Below are 19,199 nucleotides of genomic sequence, written 5' to 3'. Positions count from 1 at the left end.
GTTTTCACCATGTTGACCAGGCTGATCTCAAACTCCTGAACTCAAGTGATTCGCCTGCCTTGGCCCCCCAAAGTGCTGGGATTACAAGCGTGAGCCATGGCGCCCAGCTGTCTTTCTCAAACTTAATTGCTGCTTTATCTGGTAGTTCCTTTCATTATGAGAAAAGGAATTGAAGGAAAGAGGAGGAGAGTGGAAAACATCACCCCTGAATATCTTAAAATTCTTGGTCACAGTAAATTAGCAAAGGGCCAAGAGAGTGAGGCTTCCCATGTCAACTCCGGGTTCCAGCAGAGAAAACCTAGATGCATGAAGGCCAGGAAATCACTCACCTCTGTACCCCCATCCCTGAGTCTAGTAATACAAAGAAATTTGAGGGTTTTTTTGTTTTGTTTTTGTTTTTTAAATCACTTTACCTGGCTGGGCGAGGTAGCTCACACCTGTAATCTCAGCACTTTGGGAGGCTGAGGCGGGCGGATCACCTGAGGTCAGGAGTTTGAGATCAGCCTGGCCAACATGGCAAAAACCCGTCTCTACTAAAAATACAAAAATTAGCCAGGTGTGGTGGCGTGCATCTGTAATCCCAGCTACTCGGGAGGCTGAGGCAGGAGAATCGCTTGAAACCCAGGAGGCGGAGGTTGCAGTGAGCCGAGATGATGCCACGGCACTCCTGCCTGGGTGACAGAGCGAGACTCCATCTCAAATAAAAATAAAAATAAAAATAAATAAATAAATAAATAAAACAAATCATCACTAACTAATTACTCAGGTCTCAACTCTTCTGCTGTCTGACTAACGTAACCTCATTTTCTTCTAGAGGCCTTCACTAAAGTGATTTCCTTTTAGTGATGTGTATCAAACACTATATTAATTCACCTGGTTGTAAAGACTTTGCCTGTTTTTGATTTCCTGGTAATCTTGCGGAAGGTACCACAAACAAATAAACACATTTTGACTTTGTAAGGGGTTGTGAAGCTCATATTCTATGTTCATTTGTAGTGACTCAAAGATATTTTTATATTCCCTCCCCCACCACTTGTTTCCCACCTGCTTCTCTTTCTGATTTGTACTTGGGAAGGTTCTGTTTTGGTGTAGACTCGGGTTTTTTACGTGGTTGCCAGGAAACAGAAGCCATTTGGTTGAAATGCATATAATGTTAAATTGTTCCCGACTGCCTCTGGGGCGGAGCCTGTTGAAACTCCAGTGTGTATATAAGTCATGCTGAGATCTGGTTAGACATGAAGACGTCCGAGCCTTTCCCTGGATAGGTCAGGGAGATGCCCAGGCACTGGCTCTTTTTTTTTTTTTGAGACGGAGTCTCACTCTGTCACCCAGGCTGGAGTGCAGTGGCATGATCTTGGCTCATCACAACCTCCAACTCCTGGGTTCAAGCAATTCTCCTACCTCAGCCTCCCCAGTAGCTGGGACTATAGGCACACACCACCATGCCTGGCTAATTTTTGTATTTTTAGTAGAGACAGGGTTTCATTATGTTAGCCAGGCTGGTCTCGAACTCCTGACCTCGTGATCCACCTGCCTTGGCCTCCCAAAGTGTTGGGATTACAGGCATAAGCCACTGTGCCTGGCTTCACCTGCTTTTAAAAGGAGAGATCCCTGTAACTGCAGGTGGTCTGAGGAGGCCTGAGAAATTTAGTGCTTAAGTATCAAATAACTTCAGGATGGGCTGTTGGAACTTCTAGAAGACACAAAAGCTGAGAAGGCTGGAAGGCACCAAAGCTGGGGCCTTATTTTATCTACCTATTCTACTCCATTCCATTCCATCCTGTCTTGCCCTAAGCATATTGCAAATATTAACTCATTTAACCCTATCGTAAACCAATGGCGTAGAAACAACCATAACCTATTTCACAGTGAAGAAATGGAAGTATAGAAAGGATGAGTAACTTACCCAAAGTTGCACAGTTAGAAAGTAGAGGAGCTGGGATTTGAACCAAGACAGTCCGGGTGTCTTAGTGACAGCACGGGGTGGTGGATAGGAATGCAGATTCTTCGGCTGCACAGCTTGGGTTCAAATCTCACCTCTAACATTTACATGCTATGTTGGTGGCCTTGCATAAACTGTCTGATCCCCTTGCACGTCAGTTATCCAAGCTTTAAATTGGAGGAGAGTAAATAGTAACATGTCAAAGCATTCTTGTCAAGACTAGGTTTTTTTTCTTTTTTTCTTTGTTTGCCTGACTCACTCTGTTGCCCAGGCTGGAGTGCAGCGGCATAATCATGGCTCATTGCAGGCTTGACCTCACAGGCTCAAGCAATTCTCCCACTTCAGCCTTCTGAGTAGCTGGGACTATAGCTACACCTGGGACTACAGGTGCACACCACCACACCCAGCTTTTTTTTCTTTTTGAGACAGATTCTCGCTCTTTCACACAGGCTGGAGTGCAGTGGTGTGATCTCGGCTCACTGCAACCTCTGCTTCCTGGGTTCGAGCGATTCTCCTGCCTCAGCCTCCTGAGTAGTTGGGGTTACAGGTGTGTGCCACCACACCCAGCTGATTTTGTATTTTTAGTAGAGATGGGGGTTTCACCATGTTGGCCAGGCTGGTCTTGAACTCCTGACCTCAGGTGATCCACCTGCACTGGCCTCCCAAAGTGCTGGGATTACAGGCATGAGCCACTGTGCCTGGCTGTATTTTGTATTTTTTGTAGACAGGGTCTCACTATGTTGCCCAGGCTGGCTTGAACTCCCGGGCTCAAGCAATCCTCCCACTTCAGCCTCCCAAAGTGCTGGGATTACAGGCATGAGCCCCTGTGCCCACGAAGACTGCCTTTTAATAACTGTTAGCCCTTCTTAAAATTGGCTAACACATTGTTGTAGGACAGTAAGTATGGCATGGAGTTTCCTGACTCCTGCTCTGTCTCTGATCTTCATCCCACACTTGAACTTAGGCGTGAGGCTCAGGGATGGGATGGAGGAGTCAGGAGTGATGTATGTGTGCAGGTGGGGTGGGCAATGAGTTGAATAAGCTACTTGGTAATTTAAAAAAAGCTGAATGTCGGCTGGGTGCAGTGGCTCACGCCTGTAATCCCAGCACTCTGGAAGGCTGAGGCAGGCAGATCACCTGAGGTTAGGAATTTGAGACCAGCCTGGCCAACATGGTGAAACCCCGTCTCTACCAAAAATACAAAAAAAGTAGCCGGGTGTCGTGACGGATGCCTGTAATCCCAGATACTTGGGAGGCTGAGTCAGGAGAATCATTTGAACTTGGGATGGATGTTGTAGTGAGTCCAGATAGTGCCCTGCACTCCAGCCTGGGTGACGGTGATGGAGGGAGAGTCTGGCTCAAAAAAATAAAAAATAAAATAAATAAAAAAGCTGAAATGTCTAGTCACAGCATCCAAATCGCCATGTCTGGAAGGGCACGATGAAGCCTCATCCCCCTGCATCAAACCCAACTGCTAGTTTATTCCTTTATGGTCACAAACCTGTCAGGCATTTGACATCAGCGCTTCTTCATCTACTCCTTTTTTTTTTTTTTTTCCTAGATGGAGTTTCTCTCTTGTTGCCCAGGCTGGGGTGCAATGGTGTGGTCTCGGCTCACTGCATCCTCCGCCTCCCAGATTCAAGTGATTTTCCTGCCTCTCAGCGTCCTGAGTAGCTGCGACTACAGGTGTGCACCACCACGCCCACCTAATTTTTGTATTTTTAGTAGAGATGGGGTTTCGTCATGTTGGCCAGGCTGGTCTCAAACTCCTGACCTCATGTGATCTATTCGCCTCGGCTTCCCAAAGTGCTGGGATCACAGGCATGAGCTACCGCGTCCGGCCTCTTCATCTATTCTTTTACTGCTTTTGAGGTCCCTTTGTTTTGGAACTGGGCCTGAAACCAGCCAAGAATTAGAGTTTAGGGTCCTCAGGGAGGAGGGCCCTAAATGGAAGAGGGCTGAGGGTGAAGGTCCTACTGTTTCTCTGGGGCCCTGGCTATGGATGCAGCTGTGCTGGAGGAAAGGGGGTGTTGGGGAGGAGGGCGGAGAGGATGCTCAGCTGCGCCACCCAGATCTGCATTGGGAATCAGGCACGAGTCCCCTGGCTGCTGGGAGCACCCTCAGCCTTCAGCCCCTTGGGTATGGCTTCTGCTGGTGAGAGTTGCCTGACTCAAGACCGACTGATGTAGGGGTCTAAAATCCTGCCTTCCAGTCCCAAATCAGGACACCTCTGAAAGGTCACCTTTAGAATGCCTGCAGGGCTGGCTGAAGCTTCTGTTGAGACTTATGGCAGCTCAGCTTTGCCTCTGACCAGAGAGGCCTCCTCCCCTCCCCTCCTCTCCCCCTGCCCTTCCCTTCTGCCTCCTCCTTCCCCTCCCCTTCTCTCTTTTTCCCTTAGCTTTCTTCTCCCCTCCCTCTTTTCCTCTTTTTTCTTTCCCTCCTCTCTGCTCCTTCTCCTCCTCCTCTTTTCTCTCCTTCTTCTCCCTCCTCTACCCTCCCTTCTCTTCCCTTCTTTTCCCTCCCTCCCCTCCTGCTCCTGCTCCTTCCCTGGTCTTTCTTCTCCCTCTCCCCTCTCCTTTCCTCTCTCCCCTCTTCTCTCCTCCCCTCCCCTCCACTCCCCTCCCCTCTCCTCCCTTACCCTCCCCTCTCACTCCCTCCCCTCCCTTCTCTTCCTCTCTCCTCCCCTCCACTCCCTTCTCCTCCCTTCTCCCCTTCCCCTCCCTTCTCCCCTTCCCCTCCCTTCTCCCCTTCCCCTCTCTCCCCTCTCCTCCCCAAGAGCACTCCCTTGTCAGCCTCCTGCCGACTCCATCTCAGACCAGGCTTCTGGAGCACCCAACCCAGGACAGCAGGCCAAGGTGTGAGAAACTCCAAGCAAATCCAACAGAAGACAGCAGCCAGCCAAGTTGAATCCACTTTTTAATATTGTAACCATAATGCAAACAAGCATAATAGGCTTTTGTTGAATCCCATAAAATTGGAAGATGAGAACTATACAGAAGAAGAGCATGCGACAAACACAGCCTGGACAACCTCGCAAAGAGCGTGGGGTGGGCGTCAGTCCTTCAAGGAAGGTACTGGAGCACAGGGACACTTGGCAGAGATTAGCAGCATCGAGAGCTCAGAGGTAGGGGGGACGGCCGAGTTTCTGACAGCGTGTGTGTGTGTGTGTGTGTGTGTGTGTGTGTGTGTGTGTGTGTGTGGAGAGATGCAACCAGGTCTGCCCACCTCCCCAGCTTCCCAAGCCCGGAACGGACACTGTGACGTGGGGTGCCCGGCACCGCTCTTTGGGCCTTCTGGAAAACCACTGCTGAGCCAGGAGTGTGAGTCTTAATAATCACAACGAGAACACAACAATGAAAACAGTGGCGGCAGAGCACAGGACATGGGAGGGGACTGAGTGAGACCCAGCTCAAGAGCACTGGATCTCAGTGGATCTTAATCAGAACCACCACCAAGGACATAGTGTCTTATCAAAACGGACTGCCATCCTCTGTTCTGGCATGGGAGGGCTTTTTTTTTCCCCCCACAGGGTCTCATTCTGTCAACAAGCTGGAGTGCAGTGGCGCCATCTCGGCTCACTGCAGCCTCTGCCTCCTGGGTTCAAGTAATTCTCCTGCCTCAGCCTCCCGAGTAGATGGGATTACAGGTGCCCACCGCCACGCCGGGCTGATTTTTGTATTTTTAGTAGAGATGGGGTTTTGCCATGTTAGCCAGGTTGGTCTCTAACTCCCGGCCTCAAGTGATCTGCCAGCCTCCGCCTCCCAAAGTGCTGGGATTACAGGTTTGAGCCACCACGCCTGGCTTGGGAGGGGTTTTTGAAAGGATGCTGCCCTCCCCATGCCCCCTCCCCCAGATATCTTCAAATCCCACTTTGGCAGCAGATAATGGAAACAACCATTGGGCTAGGCAAAGTTTCTTCTGCTTGTTCCAGGAAATCTATAATGAGAAGTCCTGGGGTAGCCAGCAGAGATTCTCTTGACTGTGAAGTACAAGAGAGGGGTGTTGCCCCCTGGGGACGTTGGGCAATGTCTGATCACATACTTGATTGTTACCATTGGCAGGATACTGCTACAGGTATCTCGTGGATGGAGGCCACGAATGCTGCTCAGCTTCCTACAGTGCCCAAGACGGCCCCCACAAGAAAGAATTATCCAGCCCCAAATGCCAATAGTGCTGAGGTTGACGGACCCTGCGCTAGAGTCTCCTAGAACTTAGGAGTCAAATCTGGGCACTTTGATGTCCTAGAGTCATTTTCTAAAAGACTACAGGAAGCAGTGCATGGAGGCAGATTTGTTCCTGCCTGCCAGGGCCATCTCGTTAATAACGGACTGTGTTTTGGGCCAGACAGGCATAGCCCCGCTTGACCAGAACTGTTCGGATATTTTAGAACAAAACAAACTCATATAAACATACTAAGGCATATTGGCACCGGACCACCTCCCTCACACGTGGCTTTGATAAGTATTAATAGGAGACAGACTCTCAACAGACACTGCTTTCCATGGGTGAAAGTGTACCTGGGTCCTTACATTTGGGGAAAGGCAGCTTTTCTTTTGGGCTCCCTTTGCCACAAGGCAGGGACTGGCAGTGGGCCAAGGATAGGGGGTGTGAGATAAAGGGCAGAGGCCAGGCCAGGTTGGCCTCCAAAGGTCAAATCCCTGTTCATGGGGAACATCTGTGTTGACTCCCTGGGAGGCAGGTCCCTTCCCTCAGACCCTCAGACCTGCGTTTCCTCAATCTCAGCGCCTAGTCTTTCATTTTAATTTTTTTTTTTAGAGACGGGGTCTTGCTCTGTCACCCAGGCTGGAGTGCAGTGGTGCGATCCTAGCTCACTGTCCCCTCGAACTCCTGGGATCAAGTGATCCTCCTGCCTCAGCCTCCCAAGTAGCTGGGACCAGAGGAGCAAGCCACCATGCCCAGCTAATTTTTTTTTTTGGTAGAGACGAGATTTGGCTATGTTGCCCAAACTGGTCTCAAACTCCTGGCCTCAAGTGATCCTCCCAACCTCAGTCTCCCAAAGTGCTATTACAGGCCTGAACCACCATGCCTGGCCTACTTTTTGAGCCAAAGAGGACATTTGGATGCAGGAGACTATGAAGGTTGGGGACAGCCAGAGAGTATGAATGGGTTATAAAGGAAGACTAGTTAGTGTTTCTCTCTCCTTGTTGCTTCCTGGCAGTCTCAGACTACCTTCCTGATATAGACAGAAGGCTTTGAGGACATGATGGCCACAGCGGCATGCTGGGCATCTGGGGCAGTGGGTAGGGAAATATACAAGGAAACATGGCTGGCTTAAAACACAGGCTAGAAGTCCATGGATTTCCTAATGGCATGAATGAAAAGGCTGCATTAGGTGCTGGTGCTGTAGGAGTGAAGGGGCTCAGGCATCTGGATTGCCCATCCTGTCAGGACCATTTGCCCCATGAGCTAGGAGGTCAGGACACCTCTCACTTGTTTTGAGCTTAGGGCAAGACCTGACCTCTTTGAAAGTCCAGAGCAGGCAGCTGCTGAAAGCGTGGTTGGTCAGAAGATTCCGTGTTCTTAGCCAATGTCTACTGGCTGGGGGTCAGTTTTCCCTCCGGGCATCTGGGCATGGCTGGACTTGGGAAGGATTCACCCTGTCGATTCCAGAGAAGCTGACTATCACATCAGCTCTGAAAACTCATCTTTTCCTTGAGCCTGCTCTTCGGAGACCTCTCTCTCAGCTAGGGGCAAGATGTTTTATTTTATTTTATATTTTATTTTATTTTATTTTATTTATTTCATTTTGAGATGGAGTCTTGCTCTGTCACCCAGGCTAGAGTACAGTGGTACAATCTTGGCTCACTGCAGCCTCCATCTCCCAGGCTCAAGCAATCCTCCTGCCTCAGCCTCCCAGGTAGCTGAGACTACAGGTGCGTGCCGCCATGCCCGGCTAATTTTTGTATTTTCTTAGTAGAGTCAGGATTTCTACTAACTGGCCGACTGGTCTCCAACTCCTGACCTCAGCTGATACACCTACCTCGACCTCCCAAAGTGCTGGGATTACAGACATGAGCTACCGCGCCCAGCCTGCAAGATGTTTTAATTTCTCCTTTGTTCTCACCCTCTACAATGGATGGGGTGCCAGGTACGCTGATTCAGTCCCTGGAGTCTCTTTATCACTACATCTGCCTGTTTCCTCACTCAAGCCTTGGTTGCAGCAATAACCCCCCAACAGCTCAACGGGCCATGCTCTATACTGTGGCCAGAACTTTCTTTTCCAAGCATAACTCCAATCGCCTTAATGTCCCCTTTTGAAAAACACTCTTAGGGACTCCCTGTTGCCTTCTGAAAAAAGCCTAAATTTCTTGTAATGCCACTCACCTCTCCCCATGGTCTGGTCCCAGCCCACCTTTTCTCACCCTCCTCAGCCTTCCAAAGCCAGCCTCAATTTATCTTACATGCTCCCTGTGAGTGCCTTTCCTCTCACTCTTCCCAATTCCTGGCCAACTCTTACGTTCCAGAAGCTACCAGTGAAATCCCATCCATTTCTCAAATCCGAGAAATTTATGTCAGTTCCAAGACGGGTGTCTCTCTCCATCAGATTATAACCTTTGGCCAGGCGTGGTGGCTCATACCTGTAATCCCAGCACTTTGGGAGGCTGAGGTGCGTGGATCATTTGAGGTCAGGAATTCAAGACCAGCCTGGCCAACATGGTGAAACCCTGACTCTACTAAAAATACAAAAATTAGCTGGGCGTGGTGGCAGGCGCCTGTAGTCCCAGTTACTCAGGAGGCCGAGGCAGAAGAATCATTTGAACTGGGGGAGGCAGAGGATGCAGTGAGCTGAGATCGCACCACTGTACTCCAGCCTGGGTGACAGAGCAAGACTCTGTCAAAAAAAAAAAAGAAAAAAAAAAGATTCTAACCTTCTGCATGAGAGGAACTGTGTTTTGCTTATCTCTGCACCCTCCCTGGTGCCTTCCACACACGGCAGAAGCAAGACACGTTATAAGTTAAGTGAAAAATTAAAATGCAGTAAGTTTTGAACCAGGTACTGTAACTGGGCATTTCGTGGGCATCATCTCGTTCAATCCACCTTGTTATACAGGTGGGTATGTAGATCTTAAAAGGTCAAGTGAGCCGCCCACAGCCATCTGCACCAACAGGGGCAGAATTAGGATTTGCACTCAGGTCGGCTCCCAAAATTCCATTTTGACGGGTCTGAAGTGTCCCCCCGCAAAAGAAAGACACCTGGCTGTCTCACTCCAGGGAACCCAAAAGAAGCCCTCTCTCCTCCCGAGGAGTTTAACATCATCTCTCTGCTCTTTCACGACACAAGCTGCGGGAACTGGATGCATAGTGATGGCAGGTGAGCATGATGTTCCGGTGTTCCTATTTCAGGAGACGTCTTATTCCTCCTGGCCAAACTCACTTTTGTGAAATGGGGCTGGAGCTGCTACTGGCCAATTCAGGGGGAAGAGGGAAATAAACGGGCCATAACCCGAATAACCCCCAAATACCTTGTCAGCCCTATTTTGCTTACCCATTGCTTAATTCTGTTTTGCACTTACAGTTGGCTACGAGGCCTGGATGAAAAACCACCACGAGAGGGCAGTATTTCCCCACTCTTGATCTGAGCGTAACTCTAAATCTTGACTCCACTCTGGTCCTTGATAGGTTACTCAACAGAGAAAGGCTTTTGGTATCAGGAATTCTGGCAAATGAAAGAAACACATCAGATCGCTCTCCTGCCTTCTGCCTGGAGTTGTGAAGCAGCTTGTGTTGGGGATTGAAAGGTGTTTACTTAAAAAACAAATCTTTCTGGAGAAGGATGAATCCTGGTTTTATAATCATTTCTTTGGACTCCTTGACAAAACGAGACAATGTTTCTGTCTGTCTGCTACTAGAAGGGCAGGGACATGCAGAAAGGAGGTGCCTGGCACACTGTAAGCTCTTCTAAGTATTTATTCCCTGATGGAAAAGCATTCCTGCATAAAGCTTGACTTGGAGTGGGAAGCACTGACCAATTTCTCTTCAATGGGGATTGGACACAGCAGTTTCCTTCCCTGGGGAATTGGGGAGGCGTCTCCAAAGGTATAAAGGATTGGAAAGAAAGCCTTTGGGAGGAAAGCTACTAGGAGCTGGAAATGGGTTTGCAGGAAAGGAGTTTAGAATAGGCTTCCCTTCAGGATAGAAGGGGTGAGTGTGGGATGCTAAGTGTTTGTTCTTTATATCTGTGGAAAAGTGAGCAGGGGAAATTGAGATGAAAGGAAGGCAGGGGAGATTATAGCTGGCATGAAGTTGCGCTCCATGTGGCAGGAACAGGACACTGGTGGGGGCTGCCAGGGATGGTAGAGCAACGTGAGTCATAGATTGCCTTTTCACTTTAACAGTCTCCTGGCCTGGGCCCTTTGGGGTCTTGGTGCTCCCACTGTAAAGCCCTTTCAAAGAGGGCCAGTGAACTTCCTCTTTAGCAGACACCCAAACTGAACACCAAGATATGCCCATGCACAGTATATAAAAGAAATGTGGTTTTTCTGTATGGCAAGACACAACAAACAGGGTAGAACCAGCAGAACGTTCCCTTTCCATCCTTGGGGACCCTGCAGTCTGGGAGGCCACTAGTATTTCTTGTCTCTTTCTAGGAACTGCCTGACACTAATTTGTAGTATTTTAAAAAGTATACAAAGGGATCCCTTCCCACCATTTACTCTGAGAGAGTAAATTCAACAGGTTGCCTCTTAGGGAGAAATTGCACCGGCCCCAATTCCTACCGAAGACTTGGCTGCCCATTTTTGATCTGAGTTGAGGGTAATATATTTGTCAAAATTACTTTAACAGGTTTAAAACTTTGGAGATCAACTGTAGAGGGCAACAAGCCTGAGGGCCAAGTTCTTCCCACCCCAAGTTGCGGTTCCTATCGAAGAAGCCACGTGGGACCTCATCATGGCAACTCTCTCCAACCTCATCCACTTTAACCAGCTTCCATTATTTCATCCCCAAGGGTGAAGCAGCAAAGCCCCCTTTGGGGGAATAAAAAAATAACAATCACATTGTTACTTGATATTGTTTCCAGGCCCCAAAGCTTTAACATTTAATCCATTCATATTCCTTAGGTTCGTATGACATCATGACTAGGAAACATGGAGGACAAGTGACCCATCCAAAGTCACCTGGTGGCAAAGTGGGAAGATCCTTATTGCCACCGGGCTTCTTTGAACCACATAACTTCCGGGCCCCTTGGATGCTATTGCTGGAGGAGCGGGGAGTTAATGGATGTGGCCAAGTGATTCTGGCTGGGATGGGTGGGTTTGGGGAGGGGATTTGCCCAATCCATTGGATGGGTTCATGTCACATGAGGGCTCTGCTCACTGGTATCAGAATCTAAATGCAGCAAATTCGGGGAATGACTCTTTCATTGGGAGACAGCCCCTTTAATCAATTTCCCACTCCTCTCCCCATGCCCTGAACCCATTCTAACTAGAACAATTATGGGGCTTCCAAATGTTTCAGGTACATGGGCATGGACCCTTAATTATGGACACACGAGGGATTAATATGGGCCAGGGACATGTTTCTTGGCATTGAGGGTCTCCAGTGAAAGCAGTGGCGATCTAAGATCGACACACTTGTGCAGGGAAGAGGACAGACAGAGACCTGGCCCATCACACACACACACATACACACGCACAACCAAAATGTCATCATAAAAAAGGAGAAAGAGGGACTTCAGTGGCTGAGGGACTGGCTCAGAGAGCTTGTGCCTAGTTCCTGCAGCCTTTCCAGGGGAACCCCAGAGAAGAAAACTCCCACAGTGACGGCCATGTTCCAGTGCTTTCATGCACCCATGAGTTGCCCTTGTCAGCAAGAGAGGGAGTGGGAGCAGAGTTTTGTAAGAGCCACTGCAGATTAGAAAAGCATTGCATCGCAGCAGGAAAACTCAAGGAGTAAACCCAGGAGGGCCGAGGAAACCACTGAGGGGCGAGAACCCCGAGGAGAGAAACCAGGGCACAGCGACAAGGACAGGAGGCAGAGCGAGGGCCACGCGGGGTCCCAGAGGAAAGGTTCAGCAGTGTCTGTCCGCGCTTACAAAACTTGCAGCCGGCTGGGCAAGAGGGTCCAGTTAGGAGCTGAAAACCCTGTGGAAGGAGAGGTCAGGGGGCAGTTAGTGCCGCAGGGGTGAGGCTGCTGTTTCCTCTGAGTGTCCCAGAGAAAATCACCCACGCTCTGGGTTCCGGGGCTTCGTTTCTATCTTTTTTTTTTTTTTTTTTTTTTGAGACGGAGTTTTACTCTGTCACCCAGGCTGGAGTGCAGTGGCACGATCCCAGCTCACTGCAACATCCACCTCTCACTGAAATCCCAGCAGGGTTCAAGCAATTCTCCTGCTTTAGCCTCCCAAGTAGCTGGGATTACAGGTGGCTGCCACCACGCCCGGCTAATTTTTGTATTTTTAGTAGAGATGGAGTTTCACCATGTTGGCCAGGCTGGTCTCAAACTCCTGACCTCAGGTGATCTGCCCGCCTCAGCCTCCCAAAGTGCTGGGATTACAGGCACCCAGCCCGTGTCTTTCATTTATTCTGTAGCCCTAGTGTCTTGGACAGGACCCGGCACCTAGCAGGGGCTTGTTTTGAAAGAAAGAAAGAATGAATGAATGAATGAATGCTCACAAGTACAACTGGCCAGGAAGAGAAACATTTAAAAGGACTTTTTTTTTTGAGACTGAGTCTCACTGTGTCACCCAGGCTGAAGTGCAGTGATGAGATCTCGGCTGGCTACAACCTCCGCCTCCTGGGATCAAGTGATTCTCGTGTCTCAGCCTCCTGAGTAGCTGGGATTATAGGCATATGCTACCACGCTTGGCTAATTTTTGTGTTTTTAGTAGAGACAGGGTTTTGCCATGTTGCTCAGGCTGGTCTTGAACTCCTAGGCTCAAGTGATCCACCCATCTTGGCCTTCCAAAGTGCTGGGATTACAGGTGGGAGCCACTGGGCCTGGCAAAAGGGCTTTTTTTATTTTTGAGACAGAGTCTTGTTCTGTCACCCAGGCTGGAGTGCAGTGGCGAGATCTCGGCTCACTGCAAGCTCCGCCTCCCAGATTCACGCCATTCTCCTGCCTCAGCCTCCCGAGTAGCTGGGACTACAGGCACCCACCACCACGCCTGGCTAATTTTTTTGTATTTTTAGCAGAGATGGGGTTTCACTGTGTTAGCCAGGATGGTCTCGATCTCCTGACCTTGTGATCCACCTGCCTCGGCCTCCCAAAGTGCTGGGATTACAGGTGTGAGCCACCGCACCTGGCCTTTTTTTTTCTCTTGAGACACGTTCTTGCTCTGTTGCCTAGGCTGGGGTGCAGTGGTGCCATCATGGCTCACTGCAGTCTCGACCTCCGTGGGATCAGGCTATCCTCTTTCTTCAGCCTCCCAAGTAGCTGGGACCACAGGCATGTGTCACCCTGCCCTGCTAATTTTTAAATTATTTGTAGAGACAGGGTCTCCTTGCGTTGCCTGGGCTGATCTTGAACTCCTGGGCTCAAGCAATTCACCCACCTCAGCTTCCCAAAGTGCTGGGATTATAGGCCACCACACCTGGCCTTAAAGCCTTTTGACAACCCAGGGACTTGTGGCCTTAAAGGCAATGATATGAGTCTACTGGTCACGACAGTATGTTTTCAAGACTGCTGTGTCATCGTAAGGGGAAAACAAAGAAGATGCCAAATTCAAGAAATGAGTGTATGCCTTGTGCTGCTGAAAAAAGAGACAGCTGAGTACCCACCCAATTTAAAGTAAAGGACATCCAGGGGTGGTTTCCAGGGCTTCTGTGGCAGGGATTGGGGCAGGCAGCATTGGGAAGTGAAATTACGATCGAGGTTGCTGTGCCATGGAATTCAAGTAAGGTTTAAATCATGAGACCTGGTCACAGCCTCCTGGTGCCTTAGCCTGTTTCCAGCAATTTCTAGAGGTTCAGTGAAATCGTCAAAATCATATCAATTGTAATTCGTGTTGATGAGAAAGCCCCCAGCCACTTAGGGGATGAGAGAGCCGGTGGAAAGGACACAAAAACTGAGCGCCAGACCTCCACCTAGCTCCAGGGTCGATCCCATTCTTCTCCCCACTTTCCTAAATGAGCAACGTTCAAACACTTTTGTAGAAGAAACCCTTGCCCTAAATCTGATGCTAAACTCCAGTAGGTAAAAAACAAACAAGAAAGATACTTCTGGTAGAAATGTCACAGATCCGGCCGGGCGCGGTGGCTCACACCTATAATTCCAGCACTTTGGGAGGCTGAGGCGGGCAGATCACTTGAGGTCAGGAGTTTGAGACCAGTCTGGCCAACATGGCGAAACCCCATCTTTACTAAAAATACAAAACTTAGCCAGACGTGGTGGTGCACTCCTGTAGTCCTAGCTACTTGGAGGCTGAGGCACGAGAATCGCTTGAGCCTAGGAGGTGGAGGATGCAGTGAGCTGAGACTGTGTCACTGCATTCCAACCTGGAGTACAGAGCGACTCCATCCAAAAAAAAAAGCAACTTCCCAGAGGTAGGAGCCATCATTCCACTAGGGGGTGCCCCAAACAGAAGCCGGCACCCAAAGCAGGGGTTTCCTCCCACACTGGACGGGGCCTCAGGGTTCCGCTGGAGGATTTGTTAAAATGCAAACTGCTGCATCCTAACTCCTGAGTTTCAGATCCAGCAGGTCTGGGGTGGCCTGGGAATTTGCATTTTGAACATGTTCCCAGATGGTGCTGATGCTGCTGTTTTGGGGACCCTACCGTGGGAAAGCCAGACACCCCTGCCCAGTAGGACCTAGAAGAGAGGGCTCTTCCCGCCCCTCACCCAGGGATGGAGCCAGCTTACTCATCGGTGTCTTTTTTGCTCTCTTCAATGAAGGCAATGGACTCAGATCTAAGGCGGTTGGTCACTTCGTACGTTCGCAGGGTGACTCCAAATATATCCTCATGGTATCGGTTGTCATCCTAGAGGACAGAAACAGCCAGAAAACAGCTCTCAAATGCCAGATAAAGGCTTGGAGCAGGGGCAGACTCGCCTGACATCTGGAACGGAATATCCCTAAGGAAGATGGTTCCTAAAGAAATGAGGCTGAAGCCAGTGTCCCTGAGGTACCTTTGATCTCGAAGACTCTGCTCAGCAAAACTGTTCTCTGGGACGTGGGGCAACTGTTCTCTGGGATGTAGCCCAGTTGGCAAAGAACATTTAGGTTGCCATCTGGAAACACCGCTGCTGCTTGGTGGATTCTCAGGTGAAAAGGAGCGATGAGGTCAAATGGAAACCTCACCATTCCCCCTTTCCTCCCTCCCTCCAACGTGCTCCTGCAAGTTCAGGTCTGGGCAAAACTGGGTTTAGTGTCAAATAGCCCATGAGACCAGAAGAAAGGGGAGGAAGGAACAAGCGGCCGCCTAGCACTCAGGGAACTCCCCACAGCTGCCCACAGTGGAGACTCCTTGGGCATGCATGAGTTTCTCTGAAGATGAGCCTCTTTGCTCAACATTGCCCAGAAAGAATCAAGCAAAGAGAATAACCTCCCTGGAGTCTCAAGAAACAGCCCAAGTGATGACTGACTTGTGACATCTGAGAATTTACCAAGCTATGGGAGCTCCTGTGGTGGGCAGTCAATATTCTCAAAGGGCAAGGGGATCAAACAAGGGGAAAATGCATCTCAGTGCTGAGGAAGGGCAGTGGTTGGGAGTGTGTATCTGGCAAGCCAGGCATAATCGTGCACTAGGTTCCAGCCTCCCTTGGTCCTGAAGGTTTTGAAGAAAGTCACCCATCTGTAGAGTGGGTTCATTTTCAGTTGGGATGAGTTTTGTTGTTGTTGTTTTTGTTTTTTTTTGGAGACAGAGTCTCGCTCTGTCACCCGGGCTGGAGTGCAGTGGTGTGATCTCGGCTCACTGCAACCTCCGCCTCCCGGGTTCAAGTGATTCTCCTGCCTCAGCCTCCTGAGCAGCTGGGACTACAGGCATGCACCACTACGCCCAGCTAATTTTTGTATTTTTAGTAGAGACGGGGTTTCACCATGTTGGTTGGCCAGGATGGTCTCGATCTCTTGACCCCATGATCCACCTGCCTTGGCCTCCCAAAGTGCTGAGATTACAGGTGTCAGCCACCACACCTGGCCTTTTTGTTTTGTTTTGTTTTGTTTTTTGTTTTCTGTTTTTGTTTTTGAGATGGAGTTTCACTCTCGTCGCCCAGGCTGGAGTGCAATGGCATGATCTTGGCTCACTGCAAACTCCAACTCCCAGGTTCAGGCGATTCTCCTTCCTCAGCCTCCCGAGTAGCTGGGGCTACAGGTGCCCGCCACCATGCCCAGCTAATTTTTGTATTTTTAGAAGAGACAGGGTTTCACTATGTTAGTCAGGCTGGTCTCGAACTCCTGACCTCAGGTGATCCTCCCGCCTTGGCCTCTCAAAGTGCTGGGATTATAGGCATGAGCCACCGAGCCCAGCCGGGGTGAGTTTTAAACTCTCTTCTGCAAAATCCTGGGGAATCTTTAAAAGTGTCTCTTGAGGGTCATACTAAAGAGACTGAGTGTATAGAGGGCTCCACAGTTCTCCTCAGATCTCTTTGTGCAGTGCCCAACCTGCGCAACTACACGGGGCAGTGCTGCCTGCAGCGTCTGGGACAGGAGAAGTTAGGTTAGAATGGTTTCTGTCTAGCTACCAGAGGTCTACTCACTCGTTATTTTCACACACAGCCTCCAATCATATTTACTACACCTGCCTGCATGCCCAGCCATCCTTCTACTTTCTCTGTCATTGTTTGGGACCACCTCTACCCTCAGTGGTAAGTGCAACGAATGGGAGCAGGGATACCATCGTGGCTCCCCTAATCATCAAGACAGGTTGGATGAAAAACGGGGGATAGGAGAGTGGATGTAGGAAAAGGGACCTGCGAAGCCAGCCTGTCACGCACCCTCATCCGGCTGATGAACACGCCGGCGTCCTCTGTGGAGAGCTTCCCCTGCTGGGTCATGATGCGCTGGATGGCTTTGAGGACATCAGCGGCCATGGTGACGTCCCCACAGACGTAAATGTGGCCCCCTTGCTCCTTCAGGGCTTGGTACACAGACTCCGCCAGCTGCTCCTGCAGGATGTCCTGCACGTACTTCTGCAAGGAGCAGACAGCAGTGAGAAGGGGCTGGGCTGTGCAACGTGCCTGCCATAGCCAATGTCCTCCCAGGACACAGAGCCTGACTCAGGGGCTTGTGGGCAGGTAGGATCTTTTGTGAGCTGATCCCAGGGAACAAGAGTGAGGGACTGGGAAGAGTGAGATAGGGAAGGCGGGAAAGTCAATTGGAGGGTGAGCGAATGCATTGCTACCCTCTTTGGACAACTGGAGCTCAGCTCTGCTAAGGACCCTCCAGGGAGCTGGATAGACTGCTTCTCAGAATCATCCCCCGGAGAGGGGAAAGACGGGGAGCATTCACTACCCACTTCTCTCTCCTGGTGGCCAATGGTCACCGGGTGTTAACACCTGCACATTTCCAGGAGTGCAGCTGGTTATTGCAGGCATCCTATGTTACAGTGCCAGGGAAGCCCTGGGCCGATAGCAAGAGATGGGGGTGAGGTGAGGGGCCGCCAGCTTCCACCTCTGCAAAGCCAGCTGCTGTAGCGATAGCAGAAGGAAAAGGTGGGCTAAGGGGGTGTGAGGTGGGCACAAGGGGTGTCTAGTACAGCTCCAGGGAGCTCATTTGTTCAGGATGTCTTTAACTTGTCCAGGAAACTCCCGCTCTGAAGCTGATATTCAGCTGGAACAAGCTGGCACAGCTGTAGCGACTCTTAAGACTGACATACTCCCACCCTAGTTGTCAAACAGACACTGCCCGGACTCTCTGAGTGCCCCCGCAACCTGCCGCGATGTCCTGACTCCTTCTCTGGGACCCCCAGACCTCCCCAAGATCCAATGGAGCTTTAGTCCTGTGGCCTGTGTCCATTCTGACTAGTATTGCCTCTTAAGGGCTGTTAAATTTATTTGTTTGTATTTATTTATTTATTTTTGAGACAGAGTCTCGCTTGTTGCCCAGGCTGGAGTGCAGTGGCACGATCTCAGCCCACTACAACCTCTGCCTCCCAGGTTCAAGCCTTCCTCCTGCCTCAGCCTCTTGAGTAGCTGGGACTACAGGCATGCGTCACCACACCCGGCTTTTTTTTTTTTTTAGTAGAGATGGGGTTTTACCATGTTGGTCAGGCTGGTCTCAAACTCCTGACCTCAAGTGATCTACCCACCTTGGCCTCCCAAAGTGCTGGGACTACAAGAATGTGCCACTGTGCCCAGCTAATTTTTATATTTTATTAGAGATGGGCTTTCACCATGTTGGCCAGGTTGGTCTCGAACTCCTGACCTCAAATGATCTGCCCGCCTTGGCCACCCAAACTGCTAGGATTACAGGTGTGAACCTGGCCTAAATTTATTTTTTTAAATTTCTATTTTTAAATATTTCTAATTTTTATTTCTAATTATTTGTTGTTTAGAGACAGAGTCTTGGTCTGTTGCTCAGGGTGGAGTGCAGTGGCATGATCACAGCTCACTGAAGCCTTGACCTCCCAGGCTGCCCTCCCGCCTCAAGCTGCCCTCCTGCCTCAGCCTCCCAAGGAGCTGGGACCACAGTCATACGCCACCATGCCCAGCTAACTTAATTTTTTTTTTTTTTTTAATAGGGACAGGGTCTCAGTATGTTGCCCAGGCTGGTCTTGAACTTCCAGACTCAAGTGATCCTCCCACCTCAGCCTCCCAAAGTGCTGGGATTACAGGCGTGAGTCACGGTGCCTGGCCCCACATTTTTCATTATGGTAAAAACGTCATGTAACATTTACCGTCATAACCACTTTAAAGTGTACGATTCAGTGGCATTAAGTACCCTTCTCGGTGTTATGGGATCATCACTATCTGGTTCCAGAACTTTTTTCTTTACCCCAGATGGAAACCCCATGCCCATTTGCAGTTACTCCCCATTCTCCCCTCCCTCAGCCCCTGGCAACCACTAATCTACTCTGTCTCTATGGATTTGCCTATTCTGGATATTACATATAAGTTGAATATTATAATATAGGCTGTTAAATATTTTATTTCATCACATATATATTTTTGAGATGGAGTCTCACTTTGTCACCCAGGCTGGAGGGCAGTGGTGTGATCTCAGCTCACTGCAACCTCTGCCTCCTGGGTTCAAGTGATTCTCCTGCCTCAGCCTACCAAGTAGCTGGGACTACAGGTGTGCACCACCATGCCTGGCTAATTTTTGCATTTTTAGTAGACAGGGTTTCACCATGTTGGCCAGGC

General features: G+C 49.8%; 1 protein-coding gene across 3 annotated transcripts in view; it reads right to left on the bottom strand.

Moving 5' to 3' along the window:
- Positions 1–4,845: 4,845 nt before the first annotated feature.
- The window catches only part of NOS1 (nitric oxide synthase 1), a 151,094-nt gene continuing 136,740 nt past the window's right edge, over positions 4,846–19,199 (bottom strand). For 2 of the 3 annotated variants that reach the window (XM_058424857.1, XM_032168571.2), the window contains 3 exons: positions 16,833–17,027; positions 14,760–14,878; positions 11,941–12,045 (listed from right to left, as the gene is read on the bottom strand). In XM_058424857.1, the coding sequence (XP_058280840.1) occupies positions 12,030–12,045; positions 14,760–14,878; positions 16,833–17,027 (330 nt within the window). In that variant the 3' untranslated portion in view covers positions 11,941–12,029. Of the gene's footprint in view, positions 12,046–14,759; positions 14,879–16,832; positions 17,028–19,199 lie in introns of all 3 variants that reach the window. The other variant, XM_032168570.2, reaches the window with a different exon arrangement.

Source organism: Hylobates moloch, unplaced genomic scaffold (assembly GCF_009828535.3).
Source record: "Hylobates moloch isolate HMO894 unplaced genomic scaffold, HMol_V3 SCAFFOLD_12, whole genome shotgun sequence".
Taxonomy (NCBI): domain Eukaryota; kingdom Metazoa; phylum Chordata; class Mammalia; order Primates; family Hylobatidae; genus Hylobates; species Hylobates moloch.
Note: the sequence above shows the minus strand (reverse complement) of the source record. Positions and strands in the feature narration are given on the sequence as shown.